At 43.2% G+C, this 17,552-nt stretch overlaps 1 protein-coding gene across 1 annotated transcript in view; it reads right to left on the bottom strand.

The window, feature by feature from the left end:
* Positions 1–783: 783 nt before the first annotated feature.
* LOC121835676 (serine protease grass-like) overlaps positions 784–17,552 on the bottom strand; it is a 60,177-nt gene continuing 43,408 nt past the window's right edge. The window contains exons 3-6 of the mRNA XM_042290125.1: positions 14,333–14,537; positions 14,111–14,246; positions 7,394–7,647; positions 784–1,068 (exon numbers count right to left, since the gene is read on the bottom strand). Coding sequence (XP_042146059.1) covers positions 784–1,068; positions 7,394–7,647; positions 14,111–14,246; positions 14,333–14,537 — 880 coding nt within the window. The remainder of the gene's footprint in view (positions 1,069–7,393; positions 7,648–14,110; positions 14,247–14,332; positions 14,538–17,552) is intronic.

Here is a 17,552-nt window from a genome sequence, read left to right as displayed (position 1 = left end):
ACTTCTTGCGGCTAATACCGCAACCCCATTGGTTGCGGAGCGATAATAGGATGACTCGTTACGCTCTGCCTTTCTTTAACTGTCAGTGACTATGCGGAGCGCAAGTTCGTCTGCTTCCTTTGCAGGGCTTGTGGTGACGTCAGAACTCCGAGCTCTGATTGACTCTGATTGAAGGATAGAGGGTAGGCTATTTTACTAATCAGGGTCAACCAGAGCCCGGCGTTCTGGTGTCACCACAACCCCTGCACAAAATCAGACGAACTTTCGCTCCGTATAGAATGTGGAAGCAGGACAGGATTACAAAACTCGTGTACGCGGCCATTCTGTCATTTATTATGTTGCCGCTTTATGCCATCATATGGGGGATCGGTGGCCGAGTGGTCTAGCGCACACCAGCTCGGAGCACGTGGAGCGAAAGCTCCCGCTGCAGAACCCAGGGATCCTGGGTTCAATCCCCACCCCTGCCCGTTTCGATCTGGATGAGCATCGTACCGGCGTGCGGTCGTGTATCACTACTGCGTGATGCACGTTAAAGACCCCAGGCTAGCGGCTGTACCGCACTGGCTAAATTTCTCATCTACAGCTGGGAGACGCGTCGCCCCTGTGAGGCAGACCAAGTCCTAGGCTGTATAAACACACACACAAGCCAATTTTATGCCATCATTAATTTCACCCCCAAAAATTCTCAAGTAACCCTTTATATGTACTACTAAATAATCTCAAATGTGTTGTATATGCCAGTAAAATAAGTGGTTCAACAAATATATATATATATATTTAATTTTATTCCATGTCTGACTTGTATTCTAGTGATACGTTGTAAGAGGCATAAAATTCTGTTACGCATCGCATACGAGAATCCTCCGTGGCGCATACATCATCTGTTCTCCCATTATCGTGATTGCTGCGCTCCATGAAAGCCAAAATCAATCTTGCAATGTAGTATGACACTTTGATATGTCTTCCTGGCATCTGGGGCTCGTAGCAATTAGGACTTCCTGTGGAATGAATACCTGCGAGGAACCACGTACCATTAATTTCGTACATTAGTGGCCCTCCGCTGTCTCCCTGAAAAAAAAAAAAAAAGATAAAATGATTTAGGGGAACTTCCAAATGTGGGGAAGATGTACGAAATGGTAAACTGACTTTAAGAGCGCTACTTGCGTCCTGCGACTGTAGTGGCCATGAAACAGATCCGCCTGGTCCGGGACCCCGGACCGGGCAGATTTTTTCAGCGGGCACCCGTCGCCTAGAGGGTGCGAGTTGTGCGTCACTTTAGGTGAAAATCAATAAACGAAATACAAAAACAAAAAAAAACATAGCGTCGTTTAATGGATTCTGATATCAGCAAAGGTAAGTAAGTAGCATTACCACGTTCTACATATTGAGCAAAGAGCAACTAACTAAAAATATCTGTCAGTCTCTAGAACCAGATAAAAAAAAACAAGTTATACTTGTTTTTTCTAAAGAGAAACTAACCAAAAAGTAAAAACAAAAATTATTTTTTTTAAATAAGGTTTTGTGCTAGAATAAAACATCGAGTTATTTATAGTATCCATATATTCTTTGTCGGATCTCAATTTTTTTATTTTTTTATTAAATATTACTGTAGTCAGAAATGTTGATCTGCAACTAAGAGCCTTTTTTAAAACGCTAGAAAAGAATCAGGCACTCGAGATAAGTTTACTTTTCAAAGTTCCGATCAGCCATTTGTCAAAACAAATTGAAAAATTATGTTTTTTTGTAAAAAGTAGTTTGAGTACACGTTTTTGTTTGTTTTTGGGTGAAGCACCAGAGCGAGACATAGATGCTGTTAAAAATAAGATGATGAGGAAGCGAACCAAGTTCTTAAAATATTTTCCCTCTGCCGCGACAGCAAAGTTCAGTCAATTTCATCCAAGGACCAAAATCATGTGTAAAGGCGCAGAATAAGACAACAAAATATCGCAAAACCTCTTTATTGCCAACATTTAGTTCAATATACACCAATGCGACACTCACAGTGCCATATAAAATTAAGAATCCCATATCAATAATAAGCGAAACATTAAGAAGTTTAATCAAAGGTCTTTTTAATATTATGCTATCTTATACACGTATTAAACGCATAAAACACGCAAAATAGTCTCGGCGCTGTTCGCCCCATTTATTTAAATAAAATATTGCTTATTTCAAAAGTGTAAGAAAAGGTGAATGAAAAAAAATGCTTATTGGCATCTAACAAACTAACTATGGTAGACGCATGGCAAAATATCAAATATACCTGTGCCTCTTTTATTCAGTAAAATGCATTTAATATGTCGTATGTTTGTATCATGAACTATTATGTTATATGGCTCAAACGGGTGCGTCTTTTTTGTTTTGTTTTTTCTTAATTAAGGGTTTCAAAATTACATAATATATCGCTGGCATACTATTCATTGTTTTTAGAAACAATCGCCCACAGCATGTGTGCGTGTTTTTGTTAAATGGCACTGTCCGAGCCGCTTCAGTTGTTTTCTATTAAATGAGAAATATTCAAGTCCTGTATTCTTGCGTTAGCTTGCCGGGACACTACCAAAAATAGAATAGATTCTTTAAATCGCCCTCAAATTCAGGGTGTCCCCTCTTTATTTTAGAGAGCTCAATGTAAGCATCAATTCGCCAGGGTCGCTTACAAAGCCGCCTCGGTGGCTCCGAGGCGAGAGCGTCGGCCTACGGATCCCCATGTGGCGACTTCAAATCCCGGCCGAGGTGCCCATAATCTGACGGCGGCTTATTGCGGAGGAGGCGCCGTGTAACCGAACGTTCGGTTGCACGTCAAAAGATCCCCAGGTGGTCTAAATTAATCCTCAGTCCTCCGCTGGGGCTTTCCAGATGCCCGCCGTTGGTTTGGCACGCAAAAACGCCCACTTTTGACTTTTGGGTCGCTTACGATCAGCTCAGAAAAGGGGCGCCTACCGGTTGAAATCTCAGATTTTGTACCAAGGCTACTGCGCATCGATAAAAATGTTTAATGGGGTAAATCGAATAATTATGTAATTACTCGGTTGCGTTTGCTTTCAGGCATAAAATCTAAGAAGCGTCAAAACAACTCAATTTTCATCAATGCTGAAATGTAAAGCCCCATGTGTAAAAGCACGCTGCGCACATAAAACAGAACAAGTTACAACAAAAAACTGCGTGTCTCCTTGCGTTGTTGTTTACCTATGAACATTTTTAAAGATGACATGTTTTACATATTTTTTTAACCTTCTATTCCCACTCTGGGTTACCATAAAAAAATTATATCAAATGTTTTAAAAAAGATGAACTCATAGCAGCGTGAAAGATTAGAAAATGCACCGCATGAAGTAAAGCAGGCATATTTACTCAGTGGTTTAGGCACAGTCCGTAAAGGTAAAAAATACGTTACTGGTTATTTGCAAATAAATTAAACTGGATAGCGATTCACGTTACCTCAAAATAAAATGAACGCGTTACAATCCAAGGTTACGTAAAAATAAAAATAACTTGTTACTGTTACCGTTAACGATCCAATGAAATTCGCACGCTACATTTTCGCCACTTTTAATTTATAGAACACAGCGTTTTCGACACTGGGACAAAGGGCGTAAGCCTTAGATCGTTTTTGTTTGTTTTTTTAATTGGGAGTGCTTGTTTGCGTTGGGAAAAGAGAGGCAATATTTTGAAGGCATGTGAGATAAGCGCAGGAATTCATATGACTTGGGGCCAGAAACACGAAAAGAATTGAAGTTTTTTTTCTAAGCCTCGGGGAAACTGCCGTAACGAGTAACCTAACTACAATACACGCTACTCAAAATAAGTAACATAAGTACGTTAACCTTGACTGTTTTAGAAAGGCAACGAGTACGCTACTACGATACTGAAAAAAAGCGCGTTGTCGGTAACGCAGTTACTTGTAACGCGTTACTGCGTGCACTATTTTTACTTTCCTTTGAAGTTTTCCAAGCTCAAAACGAAACTGCGTATGCCGTTTAAAATTTTACGGCAAACAAAATATGAATGGACCGAACGAAAGGTTAACCAATCCATTTCTCAGCGCGATATATATTTTAGTGGTGGATTTTAACTTAAAACAATTTTCTGTTGTAGCTTACAGTCAAAATTGAGATGAACAAACTTGCTACGGTCGAGGGCAAACGACGATGCATTTGACCAACTTAGCGAGGGTTGCGCTCGAAATGCCAGCGCAGCGGCTCCGACGTCGCGCCGTCGAGCTGGCACTGCTGTGGGCACGGCGCATGCGCAGAAGCTTCTCCTCACGCGAAGCTGCTTTCTGCGCATGCACAGTTTCCACGCCTGCAGTGTCAGCAAACGTGGACTTGTTTGTAAACCGCGCTTTGGTGTATTGGCTCGGCGTGCTGGTTTATTGGTGTGTTTCGTGGCCATAGGATTTTCATCGCACGAAAACAAACATTGTATGAAGAATCGCACCATGTGCAATACGCTCAACTAACTCGCACCAACGGTAGTATAACCCGAAATCCCCCCAAAAACGTACCTAATCAAAATACTCCGTTTTACTCAACAAGTAAATAGACTACGATGAATATATTTTTCTTAATTTAAATTCATTTACTGAGCTGCTAGTGGTGTTCGTTCAGCTCGAATAAAAATCCAGAACGTTTGACCTGTATTGTCGCGCCACGCCCATTGCACTGACAAGGCCTTTGGTGCCGTCTGGTCCGACGAAGGCAGTCACCGACGCCATGGACGTAGTTTTATGTTTACTTCGTTTTAGTCGTAAAACCTAAACCCGAACATTATATTTTGCAGAGAAGATGCTGCCAAAATAACCAGATTTCGACATACTCGAACTATTTTTATGGCATATCTTGATCATTCATCAAATTTCATTCGTCCCGACTCTAGCTTTTTTTCTTTTAACTAAAACATATGACAAACCTAGAGATATTTTTGTCGTACTACAAATGACACGCTTCTGGCTTAGTACCACAATTCCCATGAACACGTTAAATGCCTCGTGCTTAAGCGCGTGAAACATGACCGATATACGCCATCGGCCATTTTTTTTTTACATTTTATTTCTTGCCTATATCCAGCATAAAACGACTAATTTGTTTTTTTGAGAAGAACCTATTTTACTGTCCAAATGTCAACCATGTTCTCGCCATGGCACAGAGACGACAAATTTTTCATCGAAAAGATACCAACACATTATTTATAACGAATAAACCGAATGCCTTTACGTTAGCCAGCCTATAAAAGCAGAGCATCTCCGAAGGAAGTACGTCGGCAAACTGCGTTCGCGCGAGCCCAATCGAACTTGGCAGAAGATGATTTCCCTTCTTTCCCGCGCCTATTTACCTTTTGCGGGGAGCGGGCATTCCAAAAGGCCAGGCTGTAACGTGTTGCCGCCACCACATAAGGAAGCTCACAACCACGTCAGCCTCCCTGTAGCCTTGGCCTTGAAGGTAAATATGACGTCACGAATGAGCTGGAGGCGCCGTATCTACTTAAACACATCGCGCTCGCCTATGACTTCTCTAGGGGAGGAAGTGGCCGAGTGGGCTAACGCGTCTCAGCTCGGAGCGTGGAGCGAAAGCTTGCGCTGGGAACCTCCTGGGTTCGATCCCCGCCGCCCCCGCCCGTTTCGATCTGGATGAGTTTCGTACCGGCACGCGTTCGTGTGATCACTACTGCGTGATGCACGTTAAAAATCCCAGGTTAGCGGTTGACCGCACTGGCTAAATTTCTCATCTACAGCTAAGAGACGATTACCCGTTGAGGCGCATCTCCATCAAGGCTGTATAAACATAAAGAGCAAGCCATTTTTTTTTTTACGTCTCTTTGAGTGCTCGCAGGAATCGGCTGTTTGGAACGACACATATAGCCATCCCTTCAAAATGCAAACGAGCAATTGTCATTAGCATAACTTATTATACCGTTTAACTCACATTTGAGCCGAAGAGGTATATTACCTTTTTCATCTCAGTATCCCTTTAAGAAACAGGCCATTGGATGCCCGCTAACAGGGCACCGTAAAATGGCAACCTTCGACAACTCACTCCAGCCTTCCTTTTTTTTTTTTTTTAATTTCTCCCCCGCCTACAAAATTATCAAACTTTTAGTCAAAATTAAAACAAAAAAACAAACAAAAAACGTTCAGTTTTGTCGAGTTTGACCCTTGACCGCTTCACGACACGTGAATACAGCGCGACTATGCAGGGAAGACTAGAGACGCTGGGGAACAGGAAGGCTGACATCAAGTGAGTGGTCTTATTTTTCAACAACCACAAAAAATATGTTTTTCTTGGTTATTTAAAAATAAAACCAGTCAGTTGTTAGTCAGCATAAGTTTCGTTTAGACTATTCTCCCATGACTGGTCGCCATCTTTAATGGCGAAATTTTCTGTATGGGCGGAAACATCATCTGGCTCCTGCCATACCATCGGAAGGTGTTCCCGTTTCAAGTGTGTGTTCTTGTTTTGCCGTCCTTCTCTTCTGTGTGACTTTTTTCATGTTGATGTATTTATTTATTTATTTATTTTGTTGCCGTCCCTACCGATTCCTGAAGTACTGAACGAAAGCGAGAATAAATGAAAGGTTCTAAGAATATATGCTTAAATGGTTGTTTTACTTTTTTTATATAGTGATTACTAGTTAAACCTTATTAGAATTTAGTTCTTGATTGTGAATAAATGTGTAAATTAAAGGGTCTAAGCATATAAAGTGAACTGGATGTTTATCTTTCTTGGATATAGTGAAATCTAGTTAAACCTTATTACAATTTTTTTATATAAATTAGTGCCCTATTGAAAATTCTCATTTGCATGAGAAATTTCTGTGCCCAATAAACACATATGAATCATACAAGATATATAAGAACATATAAGAAATATATAAAAACTATATAAGAGATATAAGAACATACAAGCGCCAGATAAAAAAACGTCTGAGACATTTCTCATAAGTTTCTTACATGGTTCTTATATGTCTTATATAGTTCTTATATAGTTCTTATATGTCCTTATATATCTTGCATGATTCATGTGTTTATTGGAAACAAGAAATTTCTTATACAAGTGACTTTTTTCACTAAGGTGGTCTTATCATTAGAACTATTATGGTTCCTTAATGAATACTAAGAACTTTGCCGGACATGGTAAACCCCGTACCTCGGGTGACTGGGGTGAGATAAAACAAAAACTAAGAGAAAGACAAAAGAAGAAGGACAGGCAATGTCCCAAACCCAACTACAGGTTTATTACTTCGAACTCTTATATTGCCTCGTCACAATGTCGTCATCCCCACCGACTCAGTGTTTGCTACCATGTTCAATATAACCCCTTGCTAACCACCTTTTTTTTTACTAACAGATGTTTGTTTATTTTGATGATGGACACATAAAATAGTGATTTCTACTTACGGCACATGTTCCTCCAGTGGAGCACATGGTATGGTATGGTACACTTCTGTTAAGTTGCTTTTGGCAAGTAGTACTGTTAATCAAGGTAATCTTTCTTTCCCTCAGTGTCCATGCCGACACAGTTTGCACAGATATCCACACTTCCGAAGTCGGCTCCTCTGTTTCTTCATTTTGTGAACTCCCATCTTCTCCGTTTTCACCCTCTTCATCCTCCTCGTTGTCATCATATCCGGTGTAGTCGATAATGTCAATTTCTAAGTAGAATTAGGAAATTCTTTGTTACTTCACACAGTAGAACTCCGGCGCATTTCATACATCTCTGTGAATTTGTTTTTATAAGGCTGTTCATTAGGATGCAACTGGAAGTGATTATAATTGGTAAGATTGCAGAAAAGAAAAGAAATGCTGTGACAGTGCAACGTATCAGAGTCACTTTTTGGGGAATAACTTTTTTTTTTCTACAAGAGGTGAACAATACTCCGTAGTCATTTTATACAATCTCGTGAGTCTCTCTCATCTAGAGCGAACAAACAACGGTGAAATGCATTTAAACATGTTACAAAGAACCCGAGAGCAGCATACAAAATGTCCCTTCAATTGTTTTGCTTTTATAAAGTACATTGAATTTTAAAAATATTTAAACGCTCGTTTTGCAAATCCCAATTTCACCCCCGATACTTGAGGGTTGTACGCTGTGACTACTTGCAACAATATATATGGTTGTACTTTTTTCTTACTTTTTAGCACTTTTTATGAAGGATTCAGCTGCAGACGATACTAGTAAACTCCTTCGCGTATTTTTTTTTTCTTGAATAGCGTGAGAACTTTAAATGAAACAACAACATTTGTTGTCGATTCGCTCTTTTGATAATTGAAAAAAAAATTGTTGAATGACATATGCATCCCCTTCGAAAGGCATTCTAATGAGCTTACCCGCCTTTTGGGGAAAAAACAGCCAGGTTGGGGGAGGGGGCGGGGAAGGGGGGGGGGGAGGGGAGAGGGAGCGGGTTGTGCACTATTGCATATGCAGTATGCTGCTTCTTCTCATTTGAGCCATGGCACCCGCAATGCCTTTGTCTTTTAGTTAATGCTCGCGGAAAATGACATTCAACACCCTGTATTATGTGCGGTATAGTGATTGATTTAGATATAAAGCTCTCAATTTAGAAGTAAAGCAAGACTTACGAGGGACCAGAAACGCGAGAGGGCGTTCAAGCCACCAAAGAAAGTATTCGATGAACGTTGGTGCGGAGCGTGTACCGTCTCGAGTCTTTCTCCTTTCTCCGCAACGCATAAATCCTGGGAGGGATGACCGGTATCAAATAGACGCTCACCTACAGCTAAGCGGAAGTTCGTTATTGAGCAGCTAAATCGGGTTTCTCTCCCTAACAGCATTCTATATTATTCGTGCCGAAACCCAATGAAAGAACATGTCTCACCTCTGCAAATCCCACGGCATCCTCTACTCCGTTCTGCCTCAGACACTCACCCACATCGACGCTCTATATGAAAATGGGAACCCATAATATAGCCACCGCCGTACCGCCGACCGAACGACCGATGATCTACAGCATAACAAACTTTACCAGGTATACTGAGCGTCCGACCCGATATGTTACTATTCAGAAATGGTAATGAAGCCATGCACTTTGAACTGGAGCTCAGAATAGAGCAGGTAAAAGAATTGTTTTAGGGCTTTAATTGCATGGTACGCTGTTCGAATTCCATAAAATTAATTGTGAAGCGTGTCGAGAAAAATTTGCTTTCTTTCTCAATCATTAAAGTATGCCTAGTCTTAAGAAGTATTCACACGATGGATGCTTTTCAGTGAGGGATGTGCGTAACGTCACTGATCGGCGGGACCTGTAAAACTCCTTCCCCGATTACAGCCTTCGCACGAACGGCGTGGAGCCAAGGGGATGTCAATATTATCTGATGGATTTAGCGGTCGCACACTCGACAACAGGGCTCGTTGCGCGCTTACTAGGTTAAAAAATAGCGGCGTACATGAAACAGCGATACGCAATTATGGCAACCACGTTGTGGGATGCAGAAGACGACGAACTGCTTAACGAAAGCCGCTTCGTGAATGGTGAATGCAACACAAAGAACGTGAAATCTAAAACAGGTTGTATAAGGAGCGGCTCAGATCGCGCAGAATCTTTTTGAACCTCTGGACGGCCCACGGGACTCCCAGCGCTTCCGTCTCGATTTGGCTGTACCACTGTTAGGCAGTGGCCAGTGACCGCGGCGCAAAGGCAACCGCTCGTCGCTCACCAGATGTTGCTCCTGCAGGAGGACAGCGACCAGGTCGAACGCTCTAGTGCCCGCAGAAACGGTTGTAGGATACTCTCGTTTTATCGAGCCACGCAGGAGCTGGAAGTCACCATCAATTCTTCAGTAAGTCGAGGACTGGATCTTCACCAGTCCCCTAGGTCCAGACCGTGTCCTTGTTCGGGACGATCCTGATTGACGCAGTGGCAGGCGGGCAGGCTCGCTAAAAAATGTCCGATGTGTTTCAGCATTCCAAGGAGACGCCGCACACTTTGCACATCTGTCGGAATGACCATACCCGTGATGGCGGGAGGCCTTGTCGGGGTCTGGTTCTATGCCGTTGGTGCTCAACACCACACCGAGGAACTTGAGGGTCGACTTCCTGAGAAGGCGCTTGGAGGCATTCAGCGTAACTCCCGCTTGCTGCAGTCTCTTGAGGGCAACTTAAAGCCTGCTGTCGAGCTTACACCGGTCTCTGCCAAACACCAGGATGACGTCTAATATGTTGAAGCATCCTTTAATTTTCTCTAGAATCAGTGACTTTGGACGCTGGGACACCTTTAGGGCCGACGTAACTCCAAAGGGCAGGCAGAGATTATAGAATCCCCCAGAAGGTGTAATGAAACGTCATGTACTCCTGGCAGCTTTCGGAAAGGCGTACCTGGTAAGACCCAGGCAGTGCGCCTTGTTTGAGAAGACGGTACAGCTTCCCTGCAGCCCGAACACAGGTCGACGGTCGCCATTATATGCTGCTCTTCAGGGACAATCAGGTCCAGCTTGGTTAAATCGACGCGCAGTCCATAGCCTTCCGCTGACTCGGGAACCCCGACGAGGCCGGCGCACCATGCCGTAGGTGACTCGACCCCGATCACTAACACAGGCCACTGTTCAAAGACAAATGCACATCTTTCCGCAATATTTCAGTGATCTTCAGCTTTCTTTCTGAGAGCGGCCGAAGTGCGGCTAGTGGGGCATTGCACGCAGACGGTAGCGACATTGGCGTTAGCAATATCGGAGTTACAGTCTAAATCAGCGTCACAACATGTACTATCCTCGGGTCGATCGATTGCACCGCAGTCGCAAGAACGGTTCCTTAAAACATTGAAATATGAAATAGAATAGCGACCAGGGAGCATATGTCATCTTGCTGTGAAGCAAGGGGAGACCTGAGCTACCGGTCGCGTCTTTGTTCACATTTACTTCCAGGATAGACACCGCTATTTTAGCGATATTAGTGATGCAAAAATATACGAACCAGGATGGTCATCAGATGATCGTCTGTTGACACTTGGACAGATGGAGACATCGACGGCCGTTCGTATAGCCACTTTCACAACAGACAACAGTGCCTGAGAGTTGTGGGCTGTGCGCGGAGCGATCATCGGTTGACGCACTCGGTAAGAACGTTGTACATTAGGCGCACAGACAAATAATGGGCACGAGAGTCGCTACTACACAAATTTCTCAGTGTCGCTTGTCACGGGCAGGCAGCTCAGCTCTTGAGTATTGGAAGTAGTCGTATCATCGGGACTAGGGCTGCCTGAACCTTTCCCGTGCTACAAGCCGACGCCCAGCTGGCCCAACACCGCCGGCACTGCCATGCCCAGTGTACGTAGCCCGATTTTAAAACCTCACACTATACGACGGCGTCGTTCCCAATTATATTCCCAAATTAAAGGTAGGAATGGTGCATCAAGCAATATGGGCGACGCGGCTGAAGTGCTCGTCGTCCTTGATAGATTTGGAGGAGGAGGGTGTAATGGAAGGTCTGTGTTTGATTTACAAATTGGCGCTCGGTGGTATAATCCGTTACCAATGTTGGGATACGTAGGTACACAAATAATGCTTGACAAATTGCGCATGCAAAATGCCTCCCTCTCTCAAAAAAATAGAAAAGAAATGCGTGAGGAGGGTACATCCTCCCAACAGCCTGAGAGGGGAGGACTTAGTCCTTCTTCATCACATATTTCTTGAATCCGCTTGGGGGTGCGTCAGTAGAAGGGAGGAAAACGCGCCATTGCTACTTTTTCCCTCCATAGAGTGCGTTTAACACTCTAGATTTAAGTGCCTCTGAGTTATTTACGACGGGGACATTAGACAACCAATTCAGTCTGCACCAGACCTGAATAGGTTTAGTGCAGAAAGACCATCCTAAAGTTCTCAAGGTTCGTGACTGATGATGTTTTACTCTCCACTCACCTACTTCCCAGCGTCCGTGCTGCCAAAGCAGCAAACAAAGAAAGTTTTGTGGAAGGAGCTTATCCTGATGTTTTTAAAGATGAACGTTCTTCCAATCACCTTTGTTTTTTATGTGTTTATTTTCATTCTAATGATTGTTTGTGATATACCAGGCAATCGGGCCTCCCTTTGTAGGAGGGGTCATGCGGGGGTTCACATTACAAATTATAGTACACACAATTAACGCGACAATTAGCGCGATAATTTGTTACAATTATAGTTTCCCTGACCCAAAAAGATGGTTGTCAGGTTATGATAAAAATACTGAATTTAATTTTTGCCTACACATGCAAAAAGATACATAAGCATGGCGGAGTATTGCAATCCAAGCTATACATTGCATATGTATTTCACTACGGTAACACAAATTCATTTTTTAAGTATCTTGAGAAAGGGATAAAGATACTCGGCATTATCTTTTAGCTTTTATCGCGATACTGCCTGCCCAGCGCTTTCCAAAAGAGGAAGAGTACGTCCTCGACGGGCTGCCCATTGGTGCTACAGGATATTAATCAAACTGGCCGGGTGATAAATTTTAATGGGACAGGCAGCTCCCTCTTAAGCGGATTTCGAGCAACACTTTGATAGTCAGCGATTACAAACATTGATCTCATTTCCGAGCCTTGACATCCAAGTACCCTGCTGAATTCTGACGTGTCACTCGTGTTCAGCTCTTCGGTGGCATCGCCTGCCGAAAATTGCCTTTTCTGGTCATCAGCCGCTGTAACTAATAGTCAACCGAGGCTCATGTTATCTGCCCTGAGGTCACAGGGCTGTGTGGATAATTACCCGCTGGAAAAGGGGAACATGGAGGCCAAAGGACAAACACAAGTCTCCAAACACAGCTAAGTGACTGGTCCGCGACCGAAAATATCCACCTGGTCCTGGTATTGAACCAGGCACCTCTCCGTTTCAAGTGGAGCGCTCTACCAACTGAGCTAATTAGGAGTTAGACGTCAGTAGAGCAAACTGGTTTTATCAGCTGCCACCAGTTTAACACCAACAAAGGTGAACGGTTTGCATTTGTAAGGTTATAATGATAATGCAATAAAATGCAAAGTTGCAAGCGAGCTGGACAAGAATGTCAAAAATAATTTCTCTAGAAGGGGAACAAGGGGACAACGGACCAACACAAGTCTCCAAACACAACTAGGTGACTGTTGCGCGACCGCAAAAATCCGCCTGGTCCTGGTATCGAACCACGGACCTCTCCATTTTCAGGAGAGCGCTCTACCAACTGCGCTAACCAGGAGTTAAACGACAGTAGAGCAGACGGGCTTAATCAGTTGCCACCAGCTGTGTTTGGAGATTTGTGCTTGTCTTTGTCCCCCTTGTCCCATACTCCAGGGATTATGTTCGTTATTCTTCTCCAGCTTGCTTGCACCTTTCTATTTAATTGCATTTCATTATAACCTTAAAAATGCAAGCTGTTCACACTTGTTGGTGTTAGACTAGTGGCAGCTAGTAGAACCCGTTTGCTCTAGTGACGTCTAACTCCATGTTAGCTCAGCTGGTAGAGCGCTCCATTTGTAATGGAGAGTTCCCGGGTTCGATAACAGGACCAGGCGGATTTTTTCAGTCGTGCACCAGTCACCCAGCTGTGTCTGGAGATTTGTGTTTGCGCTTTGTCCCCCTTCTCCAGAGATAATTTTCGTCATTCTTGTCTAGCTCGCTTGAACCTTTGCATTTAATTTCACTGTTATTAAACTTTTGTTGGCGTTCCCGAAGTTGCGCTCGGGGACTGGGCCCATGGATACTGCGTGCTCGCTTGACAGCGGCTTACACCCGAAGCGGGCCCATTTAAGTCAATGATGTAGGTAGATTTCGACTCAACATGGGATTGTCACTTTTTTTTTTTAAGACGAGCACCGTTGTATACGCTAATTTTAAGCCTACAGAGCCTGTCAGTAACTTGAGTCTTCAACACGATCCCTTATACCTGGTAATCATAAAATGTATACTGTGCGAGGCAATTCAAACGTGCACATCAGATATTTGTTTGCAAGATTCTTAATCAGTCAAATGTCGAGCACTGAATTTTGCTATGTACCTTTGTGCTAAAGCTGAAAATTTTTGCTTCTCTGGTAGTTTTGACGCATTTCTCTAAAATATGCACAAAAAAAAAAACGTATCGGGCATCGGTTGGTTATGCTGTTTGTTCCGCGTTATTTGCCTATACTAACGCGGTGCAATAAGACCATTTACTTTCAACTTGGCCCCAGCCGGCAATGTAGGTGGCAACATTTAAAGATGGTTCGACGCAGTTATCTGGAAGGCAGATTGGTTGAATATGTTCCGTGAAGGTTACAGGTGTTTTCAATTTCAACATTGCGATGTCTTCCTGCAAATACAATTAGCTTTGTTCAAGATTCAATGCTGCGTGGCTTTGGTAAAGAAAAATAGTCATAGATTATAGTGAGGACATACCATAAAAAAGCTACAGTTTTCCTGGCGAGGGATGCAGACCTGCGCAATTTCAACGCAAATGACCTGGGCACCCCCTACCGCTTTGCTCTCTATGTCGTTACTCCGTTCTGCGAAGTCTTGTTGATTTGTTTCGTTGGGACAATCCGCCAACTTGGTTTTATTTGTGCTTCCCAGCCGAGCCGTTAGGAAGCTAGCATTCCTGTATCTTAAAACGTTAGACAGAAAAAAAAAGAGGGAGACGGGGCAGTATTAAGTTGTAGTGGACTTTGCTTAGAGAAGTCACTAATTGAACATTTTAGTAATATCATAAAGGAATGATTTTTAACGGCGAAGCGGACGACTTGCTGGGTTATAAAAGTTACAATGGGAACATTCTTAAGCGAATAAAGCTAAACACGAGCAAGTCCTCGCCCTTTTCACTGCTTAACTTTTACAAATCCAACGTTCTTACAACATCAAAAGAACACTGGTGTCCCGTAATTTCGCAGTCTGGTACAACAACTTGGACTGTAAGAGTCGAGGTCTCTGGGCTCTGTCTAAGCAAACTGATAAAATAATGGAAGACCTTTACAGTCCCCTCTAACGCAGGATTGGAGCGCACCTTTTGAGGAGGAGGAGAGAAAGGTATGGAGAGGAGGGTAGGCCACTCCTCCTCATCCGTACCCTCCCCTCCTCCTCTCCTACTCCCCTCCCATTTAGCAGAAAGTTTTCGCTAAATTTCACCCTAATTTAGCATAAGAAATTCCCCCTGAAATTTAGCGGGGAATTTGTTTCGATAAATTTATCGGGAAACTTTTTCCAGTGATTTTAACGGGGATTTTCTTTTTTCGCTAAATTTAGCGGGAAATTTTTTCCCGCTAAATTTAGTGAGAAATTTTTCTGCTAAATTTAGCGGGAAATTTTTCTGCTAAGTGTAGTGGGAAACTTACCTCCGTGAATTAAGCGGGGATTTTTTTTCGTTGTATTTAGCACGGTGACGTCACGAGTGACGTTACTCTTGATCCTCGTGACGTCATATGTGACGTCACGTGTGACGTCATTATGGGAAACGTTTCATAATGCAGCGTGCGGTTATGCCGACGCCGACGCCGCTCAAGCCGGACGCGGGCACCAAATAGCTGCGGTCTAAAAGTGTCGATGTCATGTTCGTGCTGACTATATTAGGTGGTCTAAAACGGCAATCTGTAAGTTTGAAATTCAGTCTTGCTTATCTTAATGGTAGCCATGCTAATATAAAAGTCTCCAGATTATGTTGCTTTCAATAACAATCTAAGCAATACCACGCATTTGGTTACTACTCCTACATTTTGACACCCTATTCAAAAAGTACAACCGTATATAGAATATGACACTCCTAGATATTATTAAAGACGGCATAGAACCTTTAAGATCGAGAACACCCAACTGTTAGTAGGCTTGAACCTCCAATTGTTCGTGGTCATTAACTGATCCGTTCATTAGGCATTGCTCGACAGAAGTTGTTGCTGCTGCGGTCACTGAAGCTTGGCACATAGAGGCAACATTGTCCCGGTCGTTTCTGTTGCGCTAAGGGTCTCGCAATGCCACATGATTATCGGTAAACAAAGCGAACGAGCAACAAATTAACTAACTGTTGAACATGCTTTGTTGATGTCGGCACCGTGTTTTTTTCTTCAATGTGACAGACTAGAGAGCTCACCAGAGAAATCCCTAACTTGGCACAAGCTTAGCAACCTTAGGGGCCTAACTTAGGCCTAATAAGGTTTAGTTGCAAGGAAGTAATTAAAGTCAGAATACTTTTCTTTCCAGGAGTTTTGTTCCAGGGGTTTTCTCTGGATCGCCTCATAAAAGCCAAGGTTCCAGACTCAAGAAGTGAAACCTAATTATGGCACTTGCTCAAAAAGTTATGCTCAAAAATGCCACATGACAGCTAAACTACCAGCAATAAAAGCAAAATGCTAGCACTTATTTTTAATTTAGGTCCAAGATAGCAGACAACGCTATTAAACAGGCAAGCTGATTAACGTTGCACTCGTTCTAAAGCGTAGACCAACGGACGACAAACGACAAATCCACACGTGTCAACCACTTCGGCGGCAGAGCTGACAAAGGAACTGACGAAAACAAATCAGGGCTGCTTCGGGAATGATAGAAAACAAGCGAGCCGGTTAAGGTTACAAATGATTCTAAACCGGAGACAAACGGACAAAGGCGCCAACACCGTTTCAACCGTTTCGGATGATGCCGGACGATGACGATGCATGCCTTGGTTCGTGTTCGTCAGTTCCTGTCTCATCTCTCCCACCGTTGTCGGTGCTTCTGTTCGGTTTCATTGTGGTCAGCATGTTGGGACATCGTGCGGCATCACTCGAAGTAGTTGTGGCACGTGTGTTTGTCCCCTTGTCGTCCGTTCGTCTGCGGTTTCAAATCGTGTGTAGGACCAATATACCCAAGCTTTGCCAAAGAAGGTCACGTTTTGCTGTATCTTGCTTTCTTCTGACTTTTTAAGGGCCTAAATTCCCAAAGAGAAACCAAATTTCGTCCCAAGGGACCACGGTACTTGGGAGGGTCTTAAGAATCACAAAGCACGGCTCATCATTTTCAAGCTTCTTGCTTCAAGATTTCGTCTTCGGCGTTGTCATCGGTTTGTGCCTCGATCTCATTGGCCAGACTAATAAAACGATGCTAGGTGCTAACCATTTGTCTGCGGCACCTCCAAGTCAACGAGCACCGTCTGCCTCACCCACGAAACGGCGCGTAGATTTCCCAAAACTGGATCTCTTTATATTTTGTGAGCGAGGTCAGTTTATTCGTTCATACTTTTAAATCTAAAAGTTTAGCACCTAGCCACCCCTCTGTAATAAATTTCAGAGCGATACCTCAAAAAAAATTTCCGAACCATCCAATGTAAGTTTGAAGCGTTATTGTACTAGCTGTTCATTATAACCACGTGTAATAAATGATATACACCTGTTGTTTAAACTTAGTGAACCGGGGAATCATTTGGAACCATTCTCTGAAGGCCAGGGTGATATAGAGCCAATGACGCCAAGTACTGCGCTTTAAAACTGGTAAGATTCACTCGTACGATTCACGCCAAATTACAAGCAAAACATTTTAAATCGTTTTCAATACTATCAATTACGCCGCAGCCGCTACCCTAAAAAAGCTGCTCTAGTGGGTGGTGAGTGTAAGTTAATCCTGGGCGTTTGCATTTCATTGTATACAGGACAGTAGACAA

The sequence above is a fragment of the Ixodes scapularis genome, unplaced genomic scaffold (genome assembly GCF_016920785.2).
Source record: "Ixodes scapularis isolate PalLabHiFi unplaced genomic scaffold, ASM1692078v2 PGA_scaffold1__304_contigs__length_218370807, whole genome shotgun sequence".
Classification (NCBI taxonomy): domain Eukaryota; kingdom Metazoa; phylum Arthropoda; class Arachnida; order Ixodida; family Ixodidae; genus Ixodes; species Ixodes scapularis.
This window is presented reverse-complemented; position numbering and strand designations above follow the sequence as displayed.